Source organism: Neofelis nebulosa, chromosome 5, assembly GCF_028018385.1.
Source record: "Neofelis nebulosa isolate mNeoNeb1 chromosome 5, mNeoNeb1.pri, whole genome shotgun sequence".
Lineage (NCBI taxonomy): Eukaryota > Metazoa > Chordata > Mammalia > Carnivora > Felidae > Neofelis > Neofelis nebulosa.
In genome coordinates, this window is record NC_080786.1 from 144,436,140 (window position 1) to 144,459,325 (window position 23,186).

Sequence of the window (23,186 nt, forward strand, 5' to 3'; positions counted from 1 at the left end):
GAAAGCTGGCCTCAATATCCACATCAACAAAATGGTTACATATGGAAGAACTACCTTCTACTTTGGTGGAGGGGAACAATGAAGATTTGGGGTACCAATGAAGATCTGGTAAACATGGATATTATATGATCTGTGTGCAATAAATGATATTTGAGATTTAAGGTGAGTCAATAAAACCACTAGCATGTTTTAATTTTGAAATACATTTCCTATATATGTGTTTATTTCTTCAACAACATTGTGGATAAAATAAATTCTATCTTTAACAATGTTGAATGGATAGTATAGATCTCAGGAAAAGTAATCCTAGAGAGAGACTCTGCAATATGTATTAGGAACAACCCAAATACACTCGTTTTCATTGTCTTTCCTTTTTAACCAATTTTCCTCATGCTTACATGTTAAAAATTATATTGCTTAGATTATCCTTTACAAAAATAAATGGAAACAGATCTCTGTTTCAAAACAACTTAAGTGCAAATCCATAACTTCTGCTTTATTCTGCACTCTTTGTTTAATTTTAGTTATTGGGTCTCACATTTACATTTTCCTAAATAAATCACTTCCTTACACAGCTTTTGGGGATAATTCATAGAAAGGATTGTGGATTTTTTTTGACCAAAAGAATCTTAAATATTAGTGTTTGGAACATAAGACTAGACTGCTCATATAAAATGTTTTTTCCAAATATACACTAGCAAAAATGTGATCACTTTCTGACTCCCTAAATGGACTTCTCAGCTCCTGATTTGTGTTTCTATGCCATTAAGGGGTGTGTGTGTGTGTGTGTGTGTGTGTGTGTGTGTAAATGGATCTTTCCACAAGGAATTATGCAATTCCTTTTAACTATAACTTTCTCGGTCTATAGATTTATAAAATATAACGCTTACTTGGATGGTCATGAATTGATTTGCAATGTGACATTTTCTTTCTTTCAAAGGCTCTGAAGAAGTTTGTCTTTGTTTTCTCTCTCCTGCTTATTACTTTTCAGTGGAAATGCCAATTTCAAACTTTTCTCAGGCAGCCGTAACGGGGAAGTTCTACTTGTGCCTAATTTCTTACGCACTACATTCACATTAATGTTTGATAGAGATGAAACTAGATAATGATTATACAGTATTTTTGCAGTGATAAATGTGTGAAATGGACGTAAGCAATCATTAACTCAATTTGTAGCTCACCTTGTCATTTTACAGATGTGACAGAAATCCTGATCAAATTATTTTTTGGCTCAAAGTATAGAAGTGTGGGTTTGGAAATGAAACATATCATGAAGCTTTAATGAATGTTTCCTTTCTCCCAGAAAAAAAAAAAAAAAGGGCAAGAACTTCTACAAAACTTAAAGTTGCTCTTCAGGATCCACAGAGAAAGATCAAAACCTGAAACTAAAACAATGTTTCAGATTTTGTTTTGCTTGTTTTAAAATCTGAAAACCCTTGTAGCATTCCAAAATATGGAAACTAAAGACATTTGGTTTTCAGGGTACAAAATGAAAAACAAAATCTAAAGCTGCTCCCCTTCACCTTTCTGCAATCAATGGTCTTATTTAATGACAAAGGCTTTTCTAGAAAAAGATGATTGGGATTAGGGTGGAGTATTTGAAATGCCTAGAGGCGAAAGATGTATGTTTCAAAAGCAACAAATAGCCCAGTTAGGCAAATATACAACACAGAATCTAAGAAAACAAGATAGTACAAAAAAATGGAAAATTATTTTCTCAACAGTAGTCATATATATAGTCATGAAGCACTGACTTCAGGACACAATAATTTTATTCTGTGTTTGCTGTAAGAAAAAAAAGTGTTTAAGACCAACAGCTCTGAAACCCAAATTATCATGGTGGACAGGCTACATTATTCATTTATCGATGACCCTATAGAAGGTCAATTTATCTATCTTAAAGTTTACCTGAAAGACACATTATTTAAATTTGATGTCTCAAAGAGCTTTATTTTTTCTCCTTTATTTCTATTTTTCTCTTTTTATTGCTGTGGTCAATATTTAATATTTGTAGCCTTGTTCTCCAGTGCCGACAAATGTGTATCATCCATTCGTGAATTTAATGTGATGAATTTAGAAGGAGTTTTTGAGCGAAACTTTGGCCATGCTTCTGTGTTTCATCCACACAGATGTGAGATGCCCTTTTATTGAAGGAGATATCTTGCTTGGGTTCCTAATTTCATAGAAGGACCTCATCCCTATCTTCTGATGTTTTTGGTCTCTCATTACCCAGAAGTGCACACTTCAGTACAATTTCCTACCCCTTCAAATTTCTGTGGCTAGCTTTCCAGTAAAGCTCAGATTCAAGAAGCAATAACGATGAACAATTGTGAAATGATATGCAGTTTTTCCATTCCCCTAGAAATGATCACTTTGGGATCAAACCAAATGACTTGAGAGTTCCATATCTGGACGTTCTGCAGAATTGTTTTAATTATTATTTGATGTCTTGTCATAGAGTTATGTTGAGCACTTTCAGAAACAAATGTATGTGATATACTATTGATTTCATCAACAGGATGTTGTCTGCAATGTCACACTATTCTCTTCCTCGAGATCACATGGTGAATTTATTTCTTTCATATTTTTTCATCTAAAACACCTGTAATTCGTCTGGGCAACTCGACTCTCTGAATTTTATGATTTTTCCTGTTTCTCTTCTTATTCCAACTACTAGAAAGTTCAGATAAAATTTTCTGGTCCACTTTTGGCATCTTTTGTAGGACGTCACCCCTGCCATTCTCTCATTTGGCCTTTACCTTCATTTTCATCATTGCATTTGTATCAGGTTATAATTATCTGTATTTCTGTAAGCCTTTTGAATGGTTTTTGTAGTAAGGCAAGCTATAAATAAAAGAATGAAAAAATGAATAAGCAAATGATGAAGAGTGTGTGAAAACAAATGAAAACTTCATCCTCCAAAGGGAGAAGGGAAGGTCAAAATTCACAAACCCTCAAAACCCAGCAGTCAGTTTGAAAGATTACTTCATATGAAAAAAAAAGGCAGGATAGACTTTAGGAATAGTGCAGCGAACTGAGTTTGGCGTGCTTTCCAGGAATTGTTTACTTATTTGTTTTTTTATAAGCATCACATTAATCATTCTGTGATGATGTTATATGTGATACAGAGGTGGGACAATGCATCTCAGAAATTCCATACCGCGGACGGCCTTTCTGATTTCTTATGACATTTGCAAAAAGTGAGTGATAGATGTTATTCCTGAGTATTCTTCCCTTGTATGCAAATGCATTTAGCCTAACTGAAGGCTAACGCTCGCTAGAATTAAACCCAGGTAATAAAAATATAATATTAGTCCACACTAATGATTCTAAAGTGTTATGCTATATCCCACTCATTTGCAATGGCTATTTTAATTATTTTTCTAAGAGTCTTTGCAGATGAAGACATTCTTGTATGCTCAACTACCTGGAAGACAGGTTGACCAGAAGTACCTACATAACCCAAAGCTTCAAAACAATCTCAAGATACATGCGGTTTCACACATTTTTGTTAGGATTTCTCTACGGATATTTTCCCCAGATGTTGGGATCTCCCTGGATTTTAATCTTTAAATAATTATCAGCATCTAGGTTGTACTTCATCCCCATTTCCCTTGTCTGCTTTTTTTTTTTTTAAAGACATCACTCAAAACCGTCTCTAAAAGAGCATCCAGAGTGAACTGATTAGTTCTGTGATCCTTATATTCTGAAACTTTTATGTATTTTATTAGCTGATCATAGTTTCTCATTCATTCAAATATAGGTTTTTAAGAATCTTCAAATGAATTGTATGAGAAAACCGCACTTTCAAGAAAATAACATTGAGATGCAGGTTATGAATTGTGGCTCAGATACTAAGTCTCTATCTCTGTTTAGTTCCTGGGGTCTCAGAGTTCTCATCTATCAATGACAAAGTTGGATGTTAAGATCTTTGAGTACCCTACTGGTCTTAAGCACCATTTAAAAAAGTATCTCTGTATTTATTTATATGATTTTTATTTGTATATTTTATGTGTATATGTGCCTTACGAAGAATATGTTTCATTTTTTGTACTTACATGCATTCTACAGCATGTTCTAAGAGATTTTTGGTCTCCTTTCTCTCTCCTTATCTCCTAGCTATCATTCCTAGAAAAGTATCCCAATATCATTCCTAGAAGAGTATGCATATATTAAAATAATAATGAACAATAATTTATAACAAATTTTTAGTATTTTTCTAATATGTACTTATCCCCATTGTTCTTCCCTAGTTAATTATAGCTTTATATGTGTGTTCTTCTGCCATGTAGAATAAAGACAAACAAAAACAAATAGGAATTTTAATATATGTATTTGTATATGAATATATATATTAAATAGTATAATATATTATATATGTAGCATTGTATATTGTAATGTGTACACTAATATATTTAATAATGTGTGTATTCAATACATATAATATATACTAATTATATAACATTATGATAGAACATATAATAATTACATATATATGTGTATATATATAAAGAGAGAGGGAGAGGGAGAGAATTTAGTCTTAAAAGCTTAGGATTGCAAAAGACAGAAAACTGAAATTTCAAAAGTTTACTCACATTGTTGCTTCCATTGTTGTTGTCTTCATTTTATTTTATTTTTTATGTTTATTTATTTATTTTGGGAGAGCGCGCGCATACACACACACACACACACACACACACACACACGAGTGAGGGAAGGGCAGAGAGAGAAAGGGAGAGAATCCCAAGTAGATTCCACGCTATCAGCACAGTCTCAGTGTGGGGCTCGATCCCACAAACCACGAGATCATGACCTGAGCCCCAAATCAAGATTCCGGTGCTTAACCTACTGAGCAACCCAGGTGCCTCATTGTTGTCTTCATTTTAAAAACTCTGCTTTAAATACCACCATTATGTTTGCAGGCTGAAGCTCAGAGTTCAGATTAATCCAGCTCTCTTCTTCCCCTTCTTGTACTTTGGGGGATAAGAGGCCAGTAGAGCCCCCTCGGACACTGTGTACTCTGGGAGACCACAGAGCACACCTGCCTCGAGGTGCATGAAGGAGAACTCAGAAGCTTTGTGCGCTTGAACAGAAAGGGTCTGAGATAACAACCAGGCTGGGAAGTAACTTGCTGCTGGAGATTCTTCCTTAATGCTGTCTGGGTAAACAGCCCACTTTCAAGACTAGTCTCAGAGGGTCAGCAGCCCCAGAGTGAGCCAAGGTGGGCTCCCCAGTTAGGGTGTAGGCAGCAGATGCATAGAGTTAGAAGCCAATACCCAGGATCAGACAATACAAGCTTCACCCAGGGGATGTCCTGGAGGGATGATAGCAAATGCCTCTCGCCTAAAGAGAGGAGTCTTTGATCCCTGTATGGGGAAGGAAGAAATGAGATTCCTAAAAAATTTACATTTTAAATTGCAAGTGAAGACTTTGATGTAGTCCTGTTGGAAAAAGGGGCTTGTGTGCACAGTTAAATTTAATTTCAGGGAAATGAACAACGTTGCATTTGCACACACGTGATGCTGTGGCTATAAATGCTGAGTATCATGGGGTTACGTGACTTTGTGCAGCATCTCAGTTCAGACCAAGGACAATACGGCACAGCCAACACTGTAGAGGGAACACAGATCTGGAAGGGACTGGCTGGTGCACCCAGGCACCTATTCACCACCAGCTCCCTTCTGACAGAAAAGGGAATAGATCTACTAAAAAGTTACGTGACACGGCCAAGCTAAGAATCCCTGGGGCTAGAAATGTGCCAAACTGCGTGCCAATGACTGCTAGGTTAATCTAGAAACTACAGAACGGTGACCTTCACCAATCATTTTTAAACTGGGCAAAGAACAAGAGCATTCATAGGAATCAGAGTGAAAGAAAAAGTCACCATCTTAGCAAAACAAATGGGCTTCCCTTTTCTACATTCATTCTCCTGTAGTTCTTATCTATAAGCAAGGATGAATTGCATACATTCTCAATCCCAAGTACGTAAAACCATGTACTATGGTCTGCCCCATTCTCTAAGCATTTTCCATCTTTAACACATAAATTTCATCATAAAATTATATTTAATAGATCTTTCTTTCTTGGGCTTATTCTATTCTTTTCCTAGCCATTCCCTCCTGTTGAACATTTAAATGATTCACAATTGCAAATAACGGCTCTTGCCAATTCAGTGAACATGTATAGAAACAGCCTTAGGGTTCAAATATATACTGAGAACAAAAGAAACACACACTACCCAGAATTCAAAAGGCAAATATTGCCTTTAGACTTGAAAGATGGCTCTAATTCATTTTTAGGAGATGAAGTACAATAACATCTTATACAATATAAACACAGGTCACTGGAATGCAACTTCTATTTATGGATTGCCAAACTATGTAATCTAACAGTTTAGAAGTTTAAAATTAAAAAAAAAGAAAAAGAAAATCCTTAAAAGTTGCCCTGGAATCATCATCAAAAAATCACTGATTTTCACCGTGCTTTCCCCAATTTGAATTATTAAGTATTTTATTGTCCCTAGGAATTAAGTATTGATTTTCTGAGGGCCTATTTAGATAATTTTGCTAAGAAAAGAAATCTACACAAATAGTTTGCTATGAGTATTAATTCAAAGACATTAGCACTGAATGCCTCTACCAGAGTATGTCACAATGCCTGAATCGATATTCAAAATTAAATTATGTTTAATTAAGTACAAAAGGCATAGAATAGTAACTAGATGCTAATGGATAAAACAGTGAATGGCTGATTTTCTACAAAGTTATTGACGAATTCTAAAGAAGACCTATAACCATCATATTTGATCAATAACAATTTTTATATAAAGTTTATTTCTTTCATGATTTTTTCCAACATTAGATGCTGTATGTCTTTTTTTATGATGCTGTAGAAAACTTTTTATGTAGCTATTACATGGAATTGACCATCATTTTTCTATTTCCCTTGATACAATTAGTTAGAGATCTTTATGTGCTGCAGAATTAGTAACAAAGATGTGGGTTTTTGTTTTTGGTTTGTAATATACCTTATTTCTTTATTTTGAGAACAATTTTAGATTTACACGAAACTTGTGAGGGTTGTACAGAGTTCCTATATACTTTATTTCCAGTTTCTCCTTAACACCTGCTGTAACTATTAGGTACAGGTTGGTTGGCCATGTGATTCTGAAGCCCATGCAAAGGATGGTGCATTTGTTAAAAATGATGAAGCAATAGTGATACACTATTAGAAGTAATATCGATCTTGATGCAAATGTCCTGAGTTTTCACCTAATGTCCTTTTTTTTTTTTTTTTTTTTTTTTTTTTTCTTATTTCAGGATCCCATTCAGAACTCCATATTACAGGGACTCTGGCGTGGGTCAGTTGGTTAAGCATCTGACTCTTGATTTTGGTTCAGGTCATGATCTCACAGTTCGTGAGTTTGAGTCCTGCGTCGGGCTCTGTGCTGATCCGGCAGACCCTCCTTGGGATTCGCTCTCTGTCCCTACCCTGCTCACGTGCTCTCTCTCAAATAAATACACTTAAAAAAAAAAAAACCACATTACACCTCTTTGTCGGCTCTCCACAGGCTTCTTTAGGCTGTGACAGTTTTCCAGACTTTGTTTTTTATGACTTGGCAATTGACAAGTATTGGTCAGGTATTTTCTATTAGTATTTGATGTTTTTCTTGTGATTAGAGTGGGGGTTGGGTTGGGGGAGAAAAACCAAGTAGATAAGTGCTATTTGCCTCAAAGGTAGATGCTGTCAACACAATTCACCACTTGTGATGCTGGCCTTGGTCACCTGGCTCTTCTGTGTAGGGAGATTTCTCTCTTCTTGTCTATTTATTTATTTAATCATTTACCTACATCAGTATGGACTCGTGGGTAATTATTTTATAATTTGGCTTATAATCTAGTACTTTTTAAAATTTTGCGACTCAAATTGTAACAGTTTTGGCCATTGGGAGCCGGGTACTTGGTGTCTGTGTCCCTTTAACATATTCCCATCGGGGCACCTGGGGGGCTCAGTTGGTTAAGCGGCCGACTTCAGCTCAGGGCATGATCTCTCAGTCCGTGAGTTCGAGCCCCGCGTCGGGCTCTGTGCTGACAGCTCGGGGCGGGAGCCTGTTTTGGATTCTGTGTCTCCCTCTCTCTCTGCCCCTCCCCTGCTCATTCTCTCTCTCCCTCTCTCTGTCAAAAATAAGTAAACATTAAAAAAATTTTAAAAATAAATAACATATTCCCATCAATGGAATTTTTTTTGAGTGCTCCCATACTTTTCCGGCTCATCTTGTACATTTCTCCTTCAGTCCCCAAATTGTCCATTTCTCCAGATGTACCTGGGTGCAAGGTGTGCTCACTTCTACCGGGGTGTCACTGTCTCTAGGCCCTCTCAACTGGGACATGTATGCATGTGTGCACCACCCCATTTTGGGGTTGCTTCAATCAGTCGAATAAGCCTTAACATAGTCTATAATCTTAGACTTGTTCAGTGTAATAAGTAACGCATTGTATTAAATTTCCATTGTGCATTTTAAAGGAAAATAGCAAGTACTAATGAATTACAAGTCTCTAAACTGATAACTGGTGATAACAACAACAATTAATCATTAGATTTCTATGAAATGAAAACGGACATATAGAATTCTAATCCAAAAATCTGCATTGTTGAGCTCCTTTTGGAACGTTATTCAGTAGAAATTTTAAAGAGTACTCATAGACTTTTGTATGTTGTTGTATTTTGTGTTTTGTTTTCTTAAGTCAGGACAGCAATAAACTAGTAATTCATCAGAAGACATAAAACAGGATAATCTTTCAAATGTATTTAGCAACTAACGTACCAACTGATATATGAAGGATTTAGAGGGCTAAAGAAAAGTGTTTTCACTATTGTAGAGTGTTTCTGTGAGATTGATTTGTGGTCAGTAGGAATGTACTCTTCATTTAATCAATGTCCTTGCCTCTTAATTCCACTTTCTAGCTAATTTTACATTGTATTTAATAAATATGTTAACATAGCATTAGACAAAATTAGATGCTTTAAAAAAAACCTTAAAATTTTTTATAAGAACAAAAAGAATAAACTATCATTTAAGTGATTTGGGGAAGATAAAGATTTTTATTTTTTAGTAGTTCATAAATCACATAGATACAAAATCAAATATTTTTACCTGTTTGTTTGTTTTCTCCTCCAGGATAAACCATTTTTCCATTTGATTTATTATTACTACTACTCTAATGTTGATGTAATAAGATTACAGGTTTTTCCAATTTGATATGACAGCCTGATCTCAGCAGTAAACCAAGACAAACTTACAAAGTTTATGTAGCTGGTACACATTTCTTTTCACTTTAAAAAGAAATTTTCATTTCTCCATGAAAATTGATCATTGAAAAAAATCAGATATGCATTTAACAAGAAATAAGTAGGTTGAACTTTAAATAAAGATAGACTTTTAATTTACTACAGATTATAGTCTTGGAAAATATATTATAAATTTAATATTTTTTCCATTTAAAACCATGTTAAAAAGTAAGTGTAGTGAAAAACATCAGGAAAATTGTCCCATATCACATTTTGCAGTAATAAAAATAACATACCTTTCAGGATAGGTAATGTGGTTTTAAAAATGTTTTCGATATAATAAAGAACAACAAGTATTCAAACATTTAGACGTAAAATTGACCCTTGAACTACATGGGTTTGAACTACATGAATCTACTTATATGCAGATTTTCCCCATAAACACAGTATAGTACTATAAATGTATGTTCTCTTATTATTTTCTTAATAACATTTTCTTTTCCCTAGCTTACTTTATTATAAGGATACAGGGTATAATACATATGACTACAAAATCTAAACTCATCAACTGTTTATGTCTTCCGTCCGGCTTCCGGTTTACAGTAAGCAATTAGTAGATAAGTTTTGGGGGAATCAAAAGCTATGTGAGGATTTCCAACCACCCAGTGGTCGTTGCCCCTAACCTCTTCTTCAGAGATCAGTTTTACAATTTAAGCTTTGTAAAAAAGTTCTGAAGTAGAGTGGACAGCATTTTAGTTAGACCTGAAGAAGCACTAGGTGTGAGGTCATGTTAGTTATGTGTGCATTGAAAATTTCAGCGATTGTATTGGCCAGTGTTTCCTCAGATACGTTCTGAGAACAGATATGTTCAGTGAGACATTAATAGCTGTGATTCAAGTTAAGAGTCCTCTGATAAGGAAAATGTACGAAACGCTGGAGTCAAAAAAAAAAAGAAGAAGAAAAGAAACAGGTTTCTTCGTGCAGAATCACGAAAAGCTTTTAATATAAACTTGTCTCCTGAATCTCTAAGCGACAGCATTTCTCCATACTTAGCCACACAAATAAATTATTTTAGAGCACAAAATTCCTTCCCTGTTCATTAACAGGGAGAAAGACGGGGAAGTGCTTTGGTCAACTCTACCATATGACGTTCATTTTACATACGATGTCGCATTTCATTTTTGCAACAAACCCATGAGTCCGTGGTTATTTCTGCTTCACTAGATAACAAAACAGCCCCCTCCCCAACATTCTCCCCACATTAGCAATCTTTTCAAGGTCAGCCAATTAGGAAAAGGCAGTTAGGAAAGAGAGTTCCTTTCTACCTGGAAGTCTCCAGTCTTTCTTCTAGGAGAAACAACTTCTGGAAAATTCTAGAACATAGATGATATTTTCTACATTATATGGTTATCAGTGGAACAACAGAAGGGTATTAAGAGGCTATGGGAAATCACCACCACCAGACTATCTCCATCAATTCTCCCTCAAGAAGTGAACAATCTGATTATAAATGGTGTGTTTTCTAGGCTTTCCCTCCAACTGGATTGCCTTCCTTAACCCCCTCTTAAAGAGAAATTATGGAGAATCAAATAACAATGCCAACTTTTATCTTTGCTAACTGCCTACAATATACTCAAATATAAATTACTAACTTTGATTGATGTGGTTATCCCTGAGTCACTGAGAGCAACAGCTCACCTATGTTTGATCTCAGCTTAAATGGTTATATAACTGCACAGATAAGTCCATACACAATACAGCCTACTTTAATGCAAGGAGCTTGAAAGTTGAGATCAGAATAGCTAGCTTCAAGTTCTGGACTTTCTAGTACCCAGCACTTGAACTTAGGCAAAGTTACCAAGTCATGGTCTTCTCATTGAAAACTGATGATAAGAAACCATACAGGAAAGGTAGCTACAGTTCAGGTTTATGTAGGATAAACACTGGGCTTGTAAAATTAATATTACGGAAAAGAAGAATTATGCAGATAAAACAATATGGTAAGAGATGTGTGCAGAAATATGTTCATATCAGCCACTCTCTTTTCATCATGCTCTCAGACCATTTCTCTCTCAGATTTTTCAGGGACTGATGGAGTTCTCAAGTTGATGTTAGGAACACTCTCTGTCAGGGTGAAATCGACCTCAGGCCAAACAGATCTCCCTAAGAGCTTCTGTTCTAGGTTTGGCAGAATGAACCCACTCTGTCCTCTGGGCGTTTGTGGGCTTGAACTTATTCTATGTTGACAATTCCTTTAATATAATAAATCGATGGCACAAGATTAATTGAAAACTCTTCGAGAGTAACATTTGGAATTAAAAAGTAAAACGTGTCTGCATTGAAGTCCTGATGAAAAACTTCAGCGGTTACATACAGCATACACCATCAGAATATATGCTTCCAGGGGGAGGTGTGTTTATCTGTTTTGTTCCCTGTTGTGCACACGGCCTCTATCTAGAATTATGTCTGGCCCATGGTAGAGGAATAAGCACACAGTAAAGATCTGCTGAGTGAAGAATGAATATTAAAAGAAGGAAGGAATTCGTGGCTAATGAATGAGGTTGTGAGTTTTCTACACTCACAAGCAAAAACACAAACAAATATACACGAAGCAAAGTTTGGAGCTTTGGGCCTCCTTAGGGGTAAATATTTAAAAATGATGTTATGGCCAACTTGATAATTAAAATCCATTTAGATCTGTCTTTAGGAAATAAAATCATCTGGACAACTATATTGTCATTTAACTTTCCATGCTATCGATATAAATTTCCACAATATTTCTCTTTATTTACCATATTTGATTACATAATAGTAATATAGTTTTTAGTGGTTTGTTTGCACATCACAAAAATTGTTTCTTTGATCCCCTCCCTATGACACAGGAAAGGCGGACAGCATTACTGCTAATTCAGAGGAGTGATCTGGGCTCAGAAATATTAAATGTGTAATAAAAAATATAACACATTTACTATTGAGTCTGTTCAGAAAGAGAATGACAATAATAATAATAATGTAAAAATAAAACCACAAAACAATTATAATGCAATTAATGTATGCATATACTGCTGAGAGCACTTTTATATTCTGTTTTTTGTACTCTTATTAATGTCACTGTGAGGTTGCAATTGTTTAATTGGATTTTTCAGATACAAAATCTAGGCCTGGTGAGATTGAACAACTCTGGCTGACATAGCCATTGAGTCCTGGAGCGGGGACCCAAACTTGTGCTTTGTGACAACAAATCATGTCAGAAAGCCTGGTTCCCACCACTTAATTCTCAACTCTATGCTTTTACCCCCACCTCTTTGTGTATGTTGACATGATATGTAAAAATATAGTATATAAATATATCTTTCTGCTTTGATTATTATTACAAGTATGATGCATCTGTCCAAGAAATTTTTTCCTTTCCTTTCCTTTCCTTTCCTTTCCTTTCCTTTCCTTTCCTTTCCTTTCTTCTCTTTTCTATTTCAACTAATGAAGGTGTGCCATTGTCAACTAAGGTCATCCAGACCCTGCTGTAACTATTAGGTACAGGTTGGTTGGCCATGTGATTCTGAAGCTCAAGTGTGTGTGTGTGTGTGTGTGTGTGTGTGTGTGTGTGGCGGGGGGGGGGGGTTTAGATACACAGAGATTAACTGGTTGTTAACATATACCATATGTATACAGAGAAGAAAGGATGATCCAGCATCCCCTAGGGAATTCCCAGCAGCTAACCATATTTCCCTTCGATGCAGGTTGCTGGGCAACCTCTGGAGGGTAGTGGTAATGTTTAGGGAACCTACATCCCATTGGACCCCCTTCATGTCTCTAATCTGTGACATGAGGTTGTAAACTTTTCAAAGGATAGCCACAGTATTGTGATAACCATGCCTACGTGCATACTAAATGACCTCGTTAATATTTAGCAGGCATGAATTTTATCTTAAAGTTTATACCTTTCATTCATTTTCCTCAATAGCTGAAATTTAAGCAGACACTCACAAGAAAAGTAGACCACCAATTAATTTATTGGAGCATTCAAATGCCTTTTCATATACGCACAGTGCAAGGCGCCTAACATTAATGGTCTACTTTGGATATGTTAAGTTACTGGAAAACACGGAAGTCAATAATCAAGAGCCCCTTTTTGTTGGTTGGTTGGTTGGATGGTTTGTGGTTTGTAGGAAAGAGAAAAAGGATGAGAGATAAAAAAAAAAAAAAGAACACATTTTAATTCTTCTCTTTGCTTCCCCCCTCCCTGCTCCCCACACACTTTACACTCTTGCTTAGTCCCTAACTCCTTTGATATTTTGTATTCCGTGTTGGACTTGGCTGACCTAAGAAACTCCCTGTAGAGAGGCAGGTTGCCTCTGAGCTAAGGCTGGTTTCCATGGTGCTGAAATGTCCACTTAAAAGTAAGCACAGTCCTGAGGTACATACACGTAGTGCTTACACCAACCACAGGTCACTCAGAGCCAGAAGGAGTAAGACATTTGTACTGCACATAAACAGCATCAGGCCATGCAATTTTACTTTATGCATTTCAGCTCCCATTTGGAAAAAGGAAATCTCATTATCCTGTACCATGTATTTTAGGGTCAGTGAATCATGTTGGGTTGTTCTCACTTTGAAAACCACTTTTAAATGGATGAGTGTAATTGCTTGTAAATACTCAGATCTGTGAACAAATATGTTTTAAAACATCCTTTTCCACCCCTTCTGGGAATTCCTTTAGATTTAGGGAATGCAGGGGAGGAAAATGCTACCTTAAGTTTGTTATACAGGAAGGAAGGCTATTGGCTGGAATAGCCTGTTCTAGTATGTCAAGATTTCCCTCTCTCTCTCTCTCACTTTTTAGATTTGTCTCCTTTAAAATATATAAGGCATAAGCAAAACACCAATTAAGTTATTAGGTGTTGGAAATTGTAACACATTCATCATGTATTTAATACTGTTCAAAGAAATTTTGTTATTGGATTGTGGAGGGCTGATTGCATCCATGGTGGCGGGGGCGGGGAGGACAGGATATTAAGGCTACAACATACTTCAGGTGAAGGGTATTTTAGTTACAAGTAGTATTTTTTTTTTTTTTTGTACAATGAATGCTTTAGAACTCTTTTAATGGACAGTCTAAATTATCCAAAAATGCACATTATCATTATCTGTAATCTAGAAAAATATATCTGCAGTAAAAATTAGTATTAGGGATCTTTTTTGAAAATTAGATCCCACATGTCTGGAGAAAATGCATTTCATAGTAGTAAATTCCTATACATATATATTTTAACAAAATAGTCATGTTGAGTGACAAGAACTAGTTTCTGAATCTTTGGAAAGAGGTTTGCTAATTGTAGGCCAGCATCAGTAAAGTTATTGAGAAATTTCAGCTGCTCAGGGGCGTTGCTGGGCGGGATGCTCTACACTATTCCGTGCACATCCTGCAGATCCTGTGGGTTCCTGGAAAGGGTGTGAATTAGAAACCCTTAGAACTCAGGACTTCACTCTTGCTACCTCCAGTGGGAGACTGGAAAAGCTGGGAGGCCCATGTGGTGTCTCAGCTTCACCTGTGGCTCTCTCTGTGTGTGTCTAAGAGGCATAGCTGATTGGGGAAGGAGGAGGGCAAGCTGAGACTAAGGGAATAGAGATTGGGTTTAGTATGGAAGGGAGAACATTAAAGGCAAAGAGGTTTTTCACCCCCCACCTCCACCCTAACAGCCTAGAAATCGCTCAGTGTCTCCACTACACGGCGGTGGGCGCTGTGCTTGTAGGTATAGGAATCCACACCCTAGCAAAGTACCCACCCCCTTCCAATGTCCTGCCTTTTGCTCTTTTTTAGGCTGCCCCAGGGCTCCTACACTCAGCCTCCCAGTCTCTTTTTATCCCACCTGAGAACGAAGTCCAGAGTCTTCCAGGGAGTTATTTTGACGGGGGACTGGATCATTCTCAGTGGCCCGCAGGCGTGGCAGATTGGGGATCAAATGGGGCGCTTAGGTGCCTGCTCCTGGTGTTGGCTGACTGTTCTCTCCCCTCCTTGAACTCTCGGCCACAGAGCCAGATCCGGGCTCTGCCCCACACAGGTGGAACCCTCCAGACTTTGGAGGCTCCATGTAGAAGAACGCAACTTGGGGACGAAAACTTGGAAGCTCGGGGTTAGCCGGCTGTGGGAAATCCCCGCGGTCCCCACATTTTACTCTTGAGATACGGACATGCCTTTGACTACCCGGCGCCCGGGTTGCCAGGGACCCGGGCTGCGCATCTGGACCGCCCGACGTCCACCCAGACGGCGGGACAGCGCATCTCCGCGCCCGAAGCAACTGGCTGCAGCCGCGCGCGGCCCCGCGCCCGGAGTGGGGTGCCCGCCCCGGAGAGCCTGGCCCCCTGCACTCCTGCCCGCGTTCCCGAAGCCCATATTGAAAAAACCCGCCAACCGTCCCTGGCGGGGAAGCCCGGCACTCGCCGGGAGGGCAGCAGTGACGCGGCTTCCCCTTTCCCGGAGCCTCCCGTGCGCGCTGCCCTAGCCACCCCCGGGCTCTGCCCCTTGCGCCGGCGCGCGCTGCCACCCCGGGACCCGCTGCCCTCGCGCCGGCCCAGGGAGCCGCCGCGTCCCGCGAGCCGGCGGCCCGGAGCGCTCCCCGGGGCTCACTCACCGATCCTGAGTACTTGCGGGGCGGTCTGGGGGAGGACGCAGCAGAGGAAATAGAGGAGCGCCCAGCCGGTGTCCCTGGTCCGGAGCCCGGGCTGGGCGAGGAGTGCGCGGCTCTCCATCTTCTCGGCTTCTTAATTCCTGCCGAGCCCCAGCCGCGGCCGCACGCCCGCGAGATGCAGCGCGCCCGGGCCGGCTCCCTGCCTCATCCTCCCCGGGATGCTCGGCGGCGGCACCCCTGAGCGCTCCCCCCACCCCCCCGGAGAGATTTCGAGGGCGCGGGCGTGGGAACGCGGAGCTGGCTGGCGACGCGGGGCTCGCTCGGGGCTCCTCGCTTCTGCCGCTAGCCCATCACCGCTGCTGCTCCTCCTTCGTGGGCCGCGGACGGCGGAGGACCGGCGCGCTTCTGCTCCCGGAGCCCAGAGACCAGCTGGGGAAAGTTGCTGTCCCAATTTGCGGGCACGTCTTCCTCATTCGTCCTCCGGTCAGATCGAGAGTGGCGGGGGGCGGGGGGCGGGGGTTAGGGGGGATAGGGGGAGGAGGCAGCCAGAGAAGGAGAGGAAACGGGGAACGAAGGCGGAGGAGGATGGAGAGAGGGGACTGGGTGAGTTCGTGCAGGGGCTCTGAGCAGGCAGGATGGGCTCCAGCAGGTTAACTGGGATCGGAGCCACGCTCTTGCCTCTCTCAGTCCTTGCTTTCCTCCTCCCCTCGCTGGCCCCACCCTTGATTTACTGCCCGCCCCAACACCAGCGATCCAGACACTCACTCACGCGCACACACACACACACACACACACACGCACGCAGTCTTCCCTTGCCCTCAACTTTGCGCTGTGCTGCTTGGAAAGTCGATTGAGCGTTGCATACTCGAGACCGAGAAAATCTTATCTACTGGTCGGAACCGAGGCAGTTTCCGCCGTGCGCTGTGAGTGGCAGAAAGGCCTTCTTGGTAGTGTCCCTGCGCGCCCGTTAGGGGGTCTTGGGGATGCCCAACTAGGACTCTTCCCATCACTAGATGGAGAATCGCCTTCTCGGACGCGAGTATCTCAGAGAATAGCAGAGCTGCTGTTTTAACTCCGGCGAGGATGAAGAGGAAGGAGAAGGGCGGGGGGACCTCCCGTACTCTGAGATTAGAGTGGCTTCTTTCCTATTCAGACCGGAGATAATCTCTTGTAAAATTGCTTCGCTTCCATTTACAGATGCAGAACTGCGAAAGGGGCAGATTCCAGCGCCCCTCCTTTTCTTGATTTCTTTTGACTGCCACGTTCGAACGCTGGAAGACAGTCTATTTTAGCAATGTAGGTTTGGAGACTATTTCTCGTAGAAGGACAAGGACAGTTCCCTGGGGAAATCATCAGCATTTGATCATTTTGGCTTAATTTCCTTTGAGCTTTCTGGGGAATGTTCTATATAAATGTTTGCTGGCTGTGCATTAACATTCATAGAGATTTTTTTTCCCTAAGTATGGATTTTGGAGGACTGACCTAAACGGAGTCAGTCTATCTGAAAAACATGTCCACAGACATACCAACCTAGAATAGGAAAGAAGTACAAAACAGACCTAATGTATCTTAAGGTGCATTCATTCATTCATTCATTCATTCACCAAATACCTGAGTATCTTGTATGTGGTGTCAGGAAGCATACTTTTTCTTGGCGGGGGGGGGGGTGGGAAGAGAAAGTGAGAGAGCACAAGTAGGAGAGAGGGACAGAGGGATAGAGAGAGAGAATCTTAAGCAGGCTCCATGCTCAGCCCAATACAGGGCTTCCTCCCAAGACCCTGGGATCATGACCTGAGCCAAAATCAAGAGTTAGAGGCTCAACCGATTGAGCCACCTAGTGCCCCTAGAAACCATACCTTTTACTAAAGACCCTATAGTGGGCAAAACGCATCACCCATCCTCCAAGGTTGATTATAACCCCACTGCTGGAAGCTAGTCAGCTCCTATGTCAAGTAGTGGGATGAGAGTTGCCAAAACAGAACACATCCACAGATAAGAAGAGGGGTTCATCTAGGGGCACCTGGGTGGCTCAGTCAGTTAAGCATCGGACTTTGGCTCAGGTCACGGCCTCACTGTTCATGAGTTCAAGCCCTGTGTGGGGCTCCGTACTGACAGCTCAAGCCTGGAGCCTGCTTCAGGTTCCGTATCTCCGTCTCTCTCTCTGTCCCTTCCCTGCTCACACTGTCTCTCTCTCTCTCTTTCAAAAATAAACATTAAAAAAAAAATTAAAAAGAAGAAAGGTTGATGTGGATTTAGGATTGCATCCCATGCATGGATTAATTAAACCAGGAAGTATTAGAAACATATGCTGGTTATTTTCAGAAATTTGAAGAGCTCTTATGTTAAAAGAAAGTAGTCTTAGCTTAGTTAAGTGAAAAGAAATACGAAAAATAAGAATATTGGATGGAAGTTGTAAGAAGAGTAAATTTCACCTGAATTTTTGAGGGGGGTAGGGGCCATTGCTAAGTCAGGAAAGTCAAAACAGTGGTGTGGCCTGCTTCAGAAAGGAGTCAGACTCTCTATTCATTCAATCACTCATTGGTTCATTCAATGCATATTATGTGTCTACTTTCTGGGAGGCATTGTGTCAAGCCCCTGAGACACAGCTGGAATATGGTTGCTGCTATGATGCAACTCTTAGTAAAGAAGTATGATGAGTTACCAAAAAAAATGGTACTTTGGGCATAAAGAAAAGGAGAAATCTAACCTCATATAGGAGTTTGGGAAGACCTTGATAAAGGAGTGATCCTTCAAAACTCTAAGAATGAGTAGGTTATATGTGATTACTAAGTGCTTCTTAGAGTGAAATAAATATAACAATTGCTAGAGGACTTATGTTGAAGCCTAAAGATTTGTGTTAAGGATGTGCAGTTGTCTGTTGTTTTCTTGCTACATCTGGTAAGGTTGCATCCCTAGATCTTGAGAAGCCAAAGTCTAGAATTAGGTCTGTTTTTGACCAAACAGTGTTTGAATCCTGCTTTTACCTAATTCTAGATTTGTAGCCTTGGTTCAAGTACTTTATCTCCCTGTAGTAGAGGATGCTTGCTAATGCTTACCTATATTTATTTTTCTTCTTCCCAGGCACGTTAAAGTCTGTACCTTTCCAGTTAAGTGTAATCATGTGACCATTTGTGAAACGAAATGCGAGTGGAAGTGGTGTGTGCGTTTCTGGGTGAAAAAGAAGACAGTGAAAGACCTCACATGGCCCTTCAGCACACTCCTCTCCTGGAAGAGTAACCCTGAAAGCGACAGGATGTAGAGGACAAGACGAAAGTAGCCTGGATCCCAGAGTCACATTATGAAAAGGAGATGCTCTAAATAGTTGTCAGACCAGCAACAAACTGGCGACAAATCAGTAACAAACCAATTTTATGCCCATTAAGACTTTGAGGTCTGGGGTGCCTGAGTGGCTCACTCTCTTAAGTGTCTGCCTCTTGATTTTGGCTCAGGTCATGATCTCATGGTTCATGGGATTGAACCCTGCACCAGGGTCTGCGCTGACAGCATGGGGTCTGCTTGGAATTCTCTGTCTCCCTCCCTCACTGTCCGTCCCTCCCTCTCCCTCTCTCTCAAAGTAAATAAATAAACTTAAAAAACAAAAGATTTTGGGGTCTGTTTGTTACTGCAACATGACCTAATCTACACTGACTGATACACCTTCTAAGACTTGATATCTTCATTTGTAAAATGAAAAAAATAATAACACGATAGGGCCATTGGAAGATTATATTAAGTACTGCTTAAAATGTATTTTCCAAAGCCCTTGTTACTCAGCATGATGAGTTCATTTGTGGTAACTACTTTTTTGGTTAAAGGAATCTATACATACATTTCGAGTTTAAATATGCCTCACATGGCAGAGACCAACTTGTCTGGTGGGAAATGCGTTAATAATAGTGATTCAATTAACAGCATGGTCATACGATTTGGTCCAATACTATTTAAGGAAATTTTATTACTTTTATTATTTTTGTTACAGTTCCTTTTTGATTGGTAGAGCTCTTAGAAAGATTGCATTTCCTAAAATAGGTTTTTAAAGGATACGTGACACACTTAAGTTACTTTTCTGTATCATTTGTAAAATTCTGTAAAGCTTAAAACTGAAATTTATTTCCTTGTTAAAATGCTTCCCTTCACTGCTCATGTACACAGGCTCATGGTGTCGAGTTACTCATGACTGCTCAGCAGCTGCTGTTAATTTGTTTTGTGCTTTTGAGAAGGATTGTATTTTGTGTATATATGCGTCTAGTTATTTTTTGCTCAAAATGACTATGGTAATCACTTTTGATTCACATTTTTATAGTGCCCTCTTGAGAATAAAAATGCCCCATTGAATGCATACTGTCTTTTCCCCATTCCCCAAACGTTAAGCTTAAATCAATATAGTGTGGTTAATAATGAGCAGAACAGTAGTGAACAACATTGTGCTTCCTATGAGAGCTGATGGCATACTTAGATATTAATCCATTTAAAATTACTTAATTTTTAGAAGATAATTAGATACAACAAAAGAAGATAACTAGATACAAAGAAAAAGAGCTTAAAATAAACCGAGGAACCCAGATGTTTTATAACTGTGCTTTCAAAATGTAGTGAGTATACTTGAGTATACTTATCATGTTACCCAGGGCACTGAAAGTAAAAGATCAAGTGGCTTTTAGAGCCTCCTAGGAATGAGTAGCTGACTTAGCATCAACATCCTCATTTGTAGCTATTTCTTTGTCTATACGTTTTCCCTAGGCGATGTCGTGTGTTTCCAAGACGTTAAATGCCTGTCAGCCAAAGATTCCCAAATTGTATCTTGTGCTCAGATCTTGCCTCTGAATTCCAGGTTCATACAGCCAGTTCTAATTATTATTTCTGCCCCAGCTTGTCCAGCTCTTGATTCTGTGCCATAGCACTGCACCACCCCAAGTCCTCTTCCAAATGTTCTCATATCCATACGCACACCACCTTCCATTGGGCTATTACAACTGGAAACTCAGGACATCATTCTTGAGTTCTCCCCTACACTTTCCCTATATCCAGTTCATTTGCATACACTATATTGGTTTTACTTGCAAAACATTTCTTGAATCTTTTTTCTCTGCAGCTCCTTGGCTACCATACTCGCCTGGGTGACCTCAACCTCAAAGCTTGTGATATTTGCGCCAGAAAATTATTTGTCGTGGAGGCTGTCCTGTGCATTGCAGGATGTTTCGCAAGTTCCCTGGACTCTATCCACTAGATGTCAGTAGTACCTTCCTCCCAAGTTGTAACAAACAAAAAATGTCTACAGACATTGCCAAATGTCTTCTGAAGTACAAAATCACCCCAGGTTGGGACTATTGTACTAGTCCAAATCACCATGATCCCCGCTCTGGTCTGTTACGGTAGACTCTTCATTGTCGCTCTCCCCACATTGCCTCTTTTGTTTGTTTGGTTTTCTTTTTATGCTTATTTATGTTTGAGAGAGAGAGAGAGAGAGAGAGTGCACAAGCAGGGGAGGGGCAGAGAGAGGAGACACAGAATCTGAAGTAGGTTCCAGGCTCTGAGCTGTCAACACAGAGCCCGACACGGGGCTTGAAGCCACGAACCGTGATATCATGACCTGAGCTGAAGTCGGATGCTTAACCTTCTGAGTCACCCAGATTCACCCCCACATTTGCCTCTCTCTATCCATTCTATGTATCTTATCTAAATTAGCTGCTCCCATTAATTTCCCTCACAATGGCCTCCTTAGTTCCCTCATGGTCATGACCAACTGTTTATTTACTTATTACAAACTCAATGATGGCAGACTACTCTTTTTTACGTAAAACGATAGCACCTTGCACTTGCCTAGCACTTAGGGGGAACTTGATAAATGCTCATTAAATGAATGAATGAATGAATGAATGAATTGGTATCTCATAAGCCATACAACCTGCAATCCTTAAGTGCATATTTGTAAGATTGAACTGAATAATGAGACAAATTTCTCTTTTGGTTTCTTTCAAATCTCCTACGTGGATCAGTTTATGCTTAGTGTTACATTTAGGATGTTAATGTAGTGCACTTACCTAGCAAAACTGGAATATAACCTTACATGTGTTTCTTCAAATTTCAGTAAAATGCAAAACGGAGTAAGGGTTTCTTTTAACATTTCATTTTTTAGTACCTTGGCTATCATTACACACACCTGAACAGTTTTACTACGGTTTTTATACTAACACCAGCCCATCTGTGAAAGCACTGTGGAAAGCAACTCTAGTGAAATTTCTGGAAGGAAAACAAAAATATCTTATTTATTCATATTTTTATATCTTATTGTAACAACCTGAGAGTATAATGAAATTCAGTCAGGTGTAAGGTCTGAACCAAATTGGTCTTACGTTACCTCCAGACATAAGTGAGATTCCTCTAGGGGTAAAGAAGAAAAGATCCAGGTTGGGTACTCAGTTGTCAGGAGACCTGGGTTCCAACCTTCACCTGATCACTAATCACATCTTGCTCTTGGTCAAGCGACACAACCTCCTTAGGTCTCAACCAAAACATGAAGTGGGTGGGCTAATGTCTAAAAGCCAATGGGGACTAATGTTCTCCATTTCTCCTTCCAGCTCTGAAATCCATTTTTTTTTTTTTTTTTACAAAGAAGGGCTTTGTAAAAGCCCTGGTCTGGTTCTAGAGTACCCACATTTTTTTACGTGGAGGTAAAATTTACATAAAATTAACTATTTAAAAATGAATAGTTCATTGACATTTAGTACCTTCACAAAGTCGTACAACTACCAACTGTATCTAGCTCTTTTTCTTCCCCCCCAACTCTATCTTGTTTTAATATGTCTGGAAAGTCTTGAGTGTATATGACAGAAGCAGTAAGGATGATTCAGAGAGACAAATAGGTATTTAGCACTAAGGACATACAGGTTGTTGTAAGGGATTTGATTTTTAGTCTGAATGAAATGGGAAGTCACTGATGGTTTTGAAAAGAAGAGTGACTTAGAAGGCTTACGTTTTGTTTCAAGTACTACCCTAGGGGTTAGAGACACAGTGGATAGATTTGATTCTTTCCTTCGTGGCCTATTACTCAAGTAAACAGTTCTGCAAATAAATACAGTGTTACAAATTATGTCCATGAGGATAATAATAGGTGACTTTTAAAACTTTTTCAAGTACAAAGTGTATACAAATCCTAAGCGCAGAGCTCAAGAATGAATTATCACAAAGTGAACACCCTCCTGTAATCAACAACCCAAACAAGAAATGAATCACTATCAGAACATTTATGGCATCTCTCAGCCACTACCCACC

At 39.6% G+C, this 23,186-nt stretch overlaps 1 protein-coding gene across 7 annotated transcripts in view; it reads right to left on the minus strand.

Moving 5' to 3' along the window:
* Window positions 1-16,035, minus strand: part of GRIK1 (glutamate ionotropic receptor kainate type subunit 1) — a 374,134-nt gene extending 358,099 nt beyond the window's left edge. For all 7 annotated transcript variants that reach the window (XM_058731842.1, XM_058731839.1, XM_058731840.1 and 4 more), the window contains exon 1: window positions 15,918-16,035. In XM_058731842.1, coding sequence (XP_058587825.1) covers window positions 15,918-16,035 — 118 coding nt within the window. The remainder of the gene's footprint in view (window positions 1-15,917) is intronic.
* Window positions 16,036-23,186: the final 7,151 nt, after the last annotated feature.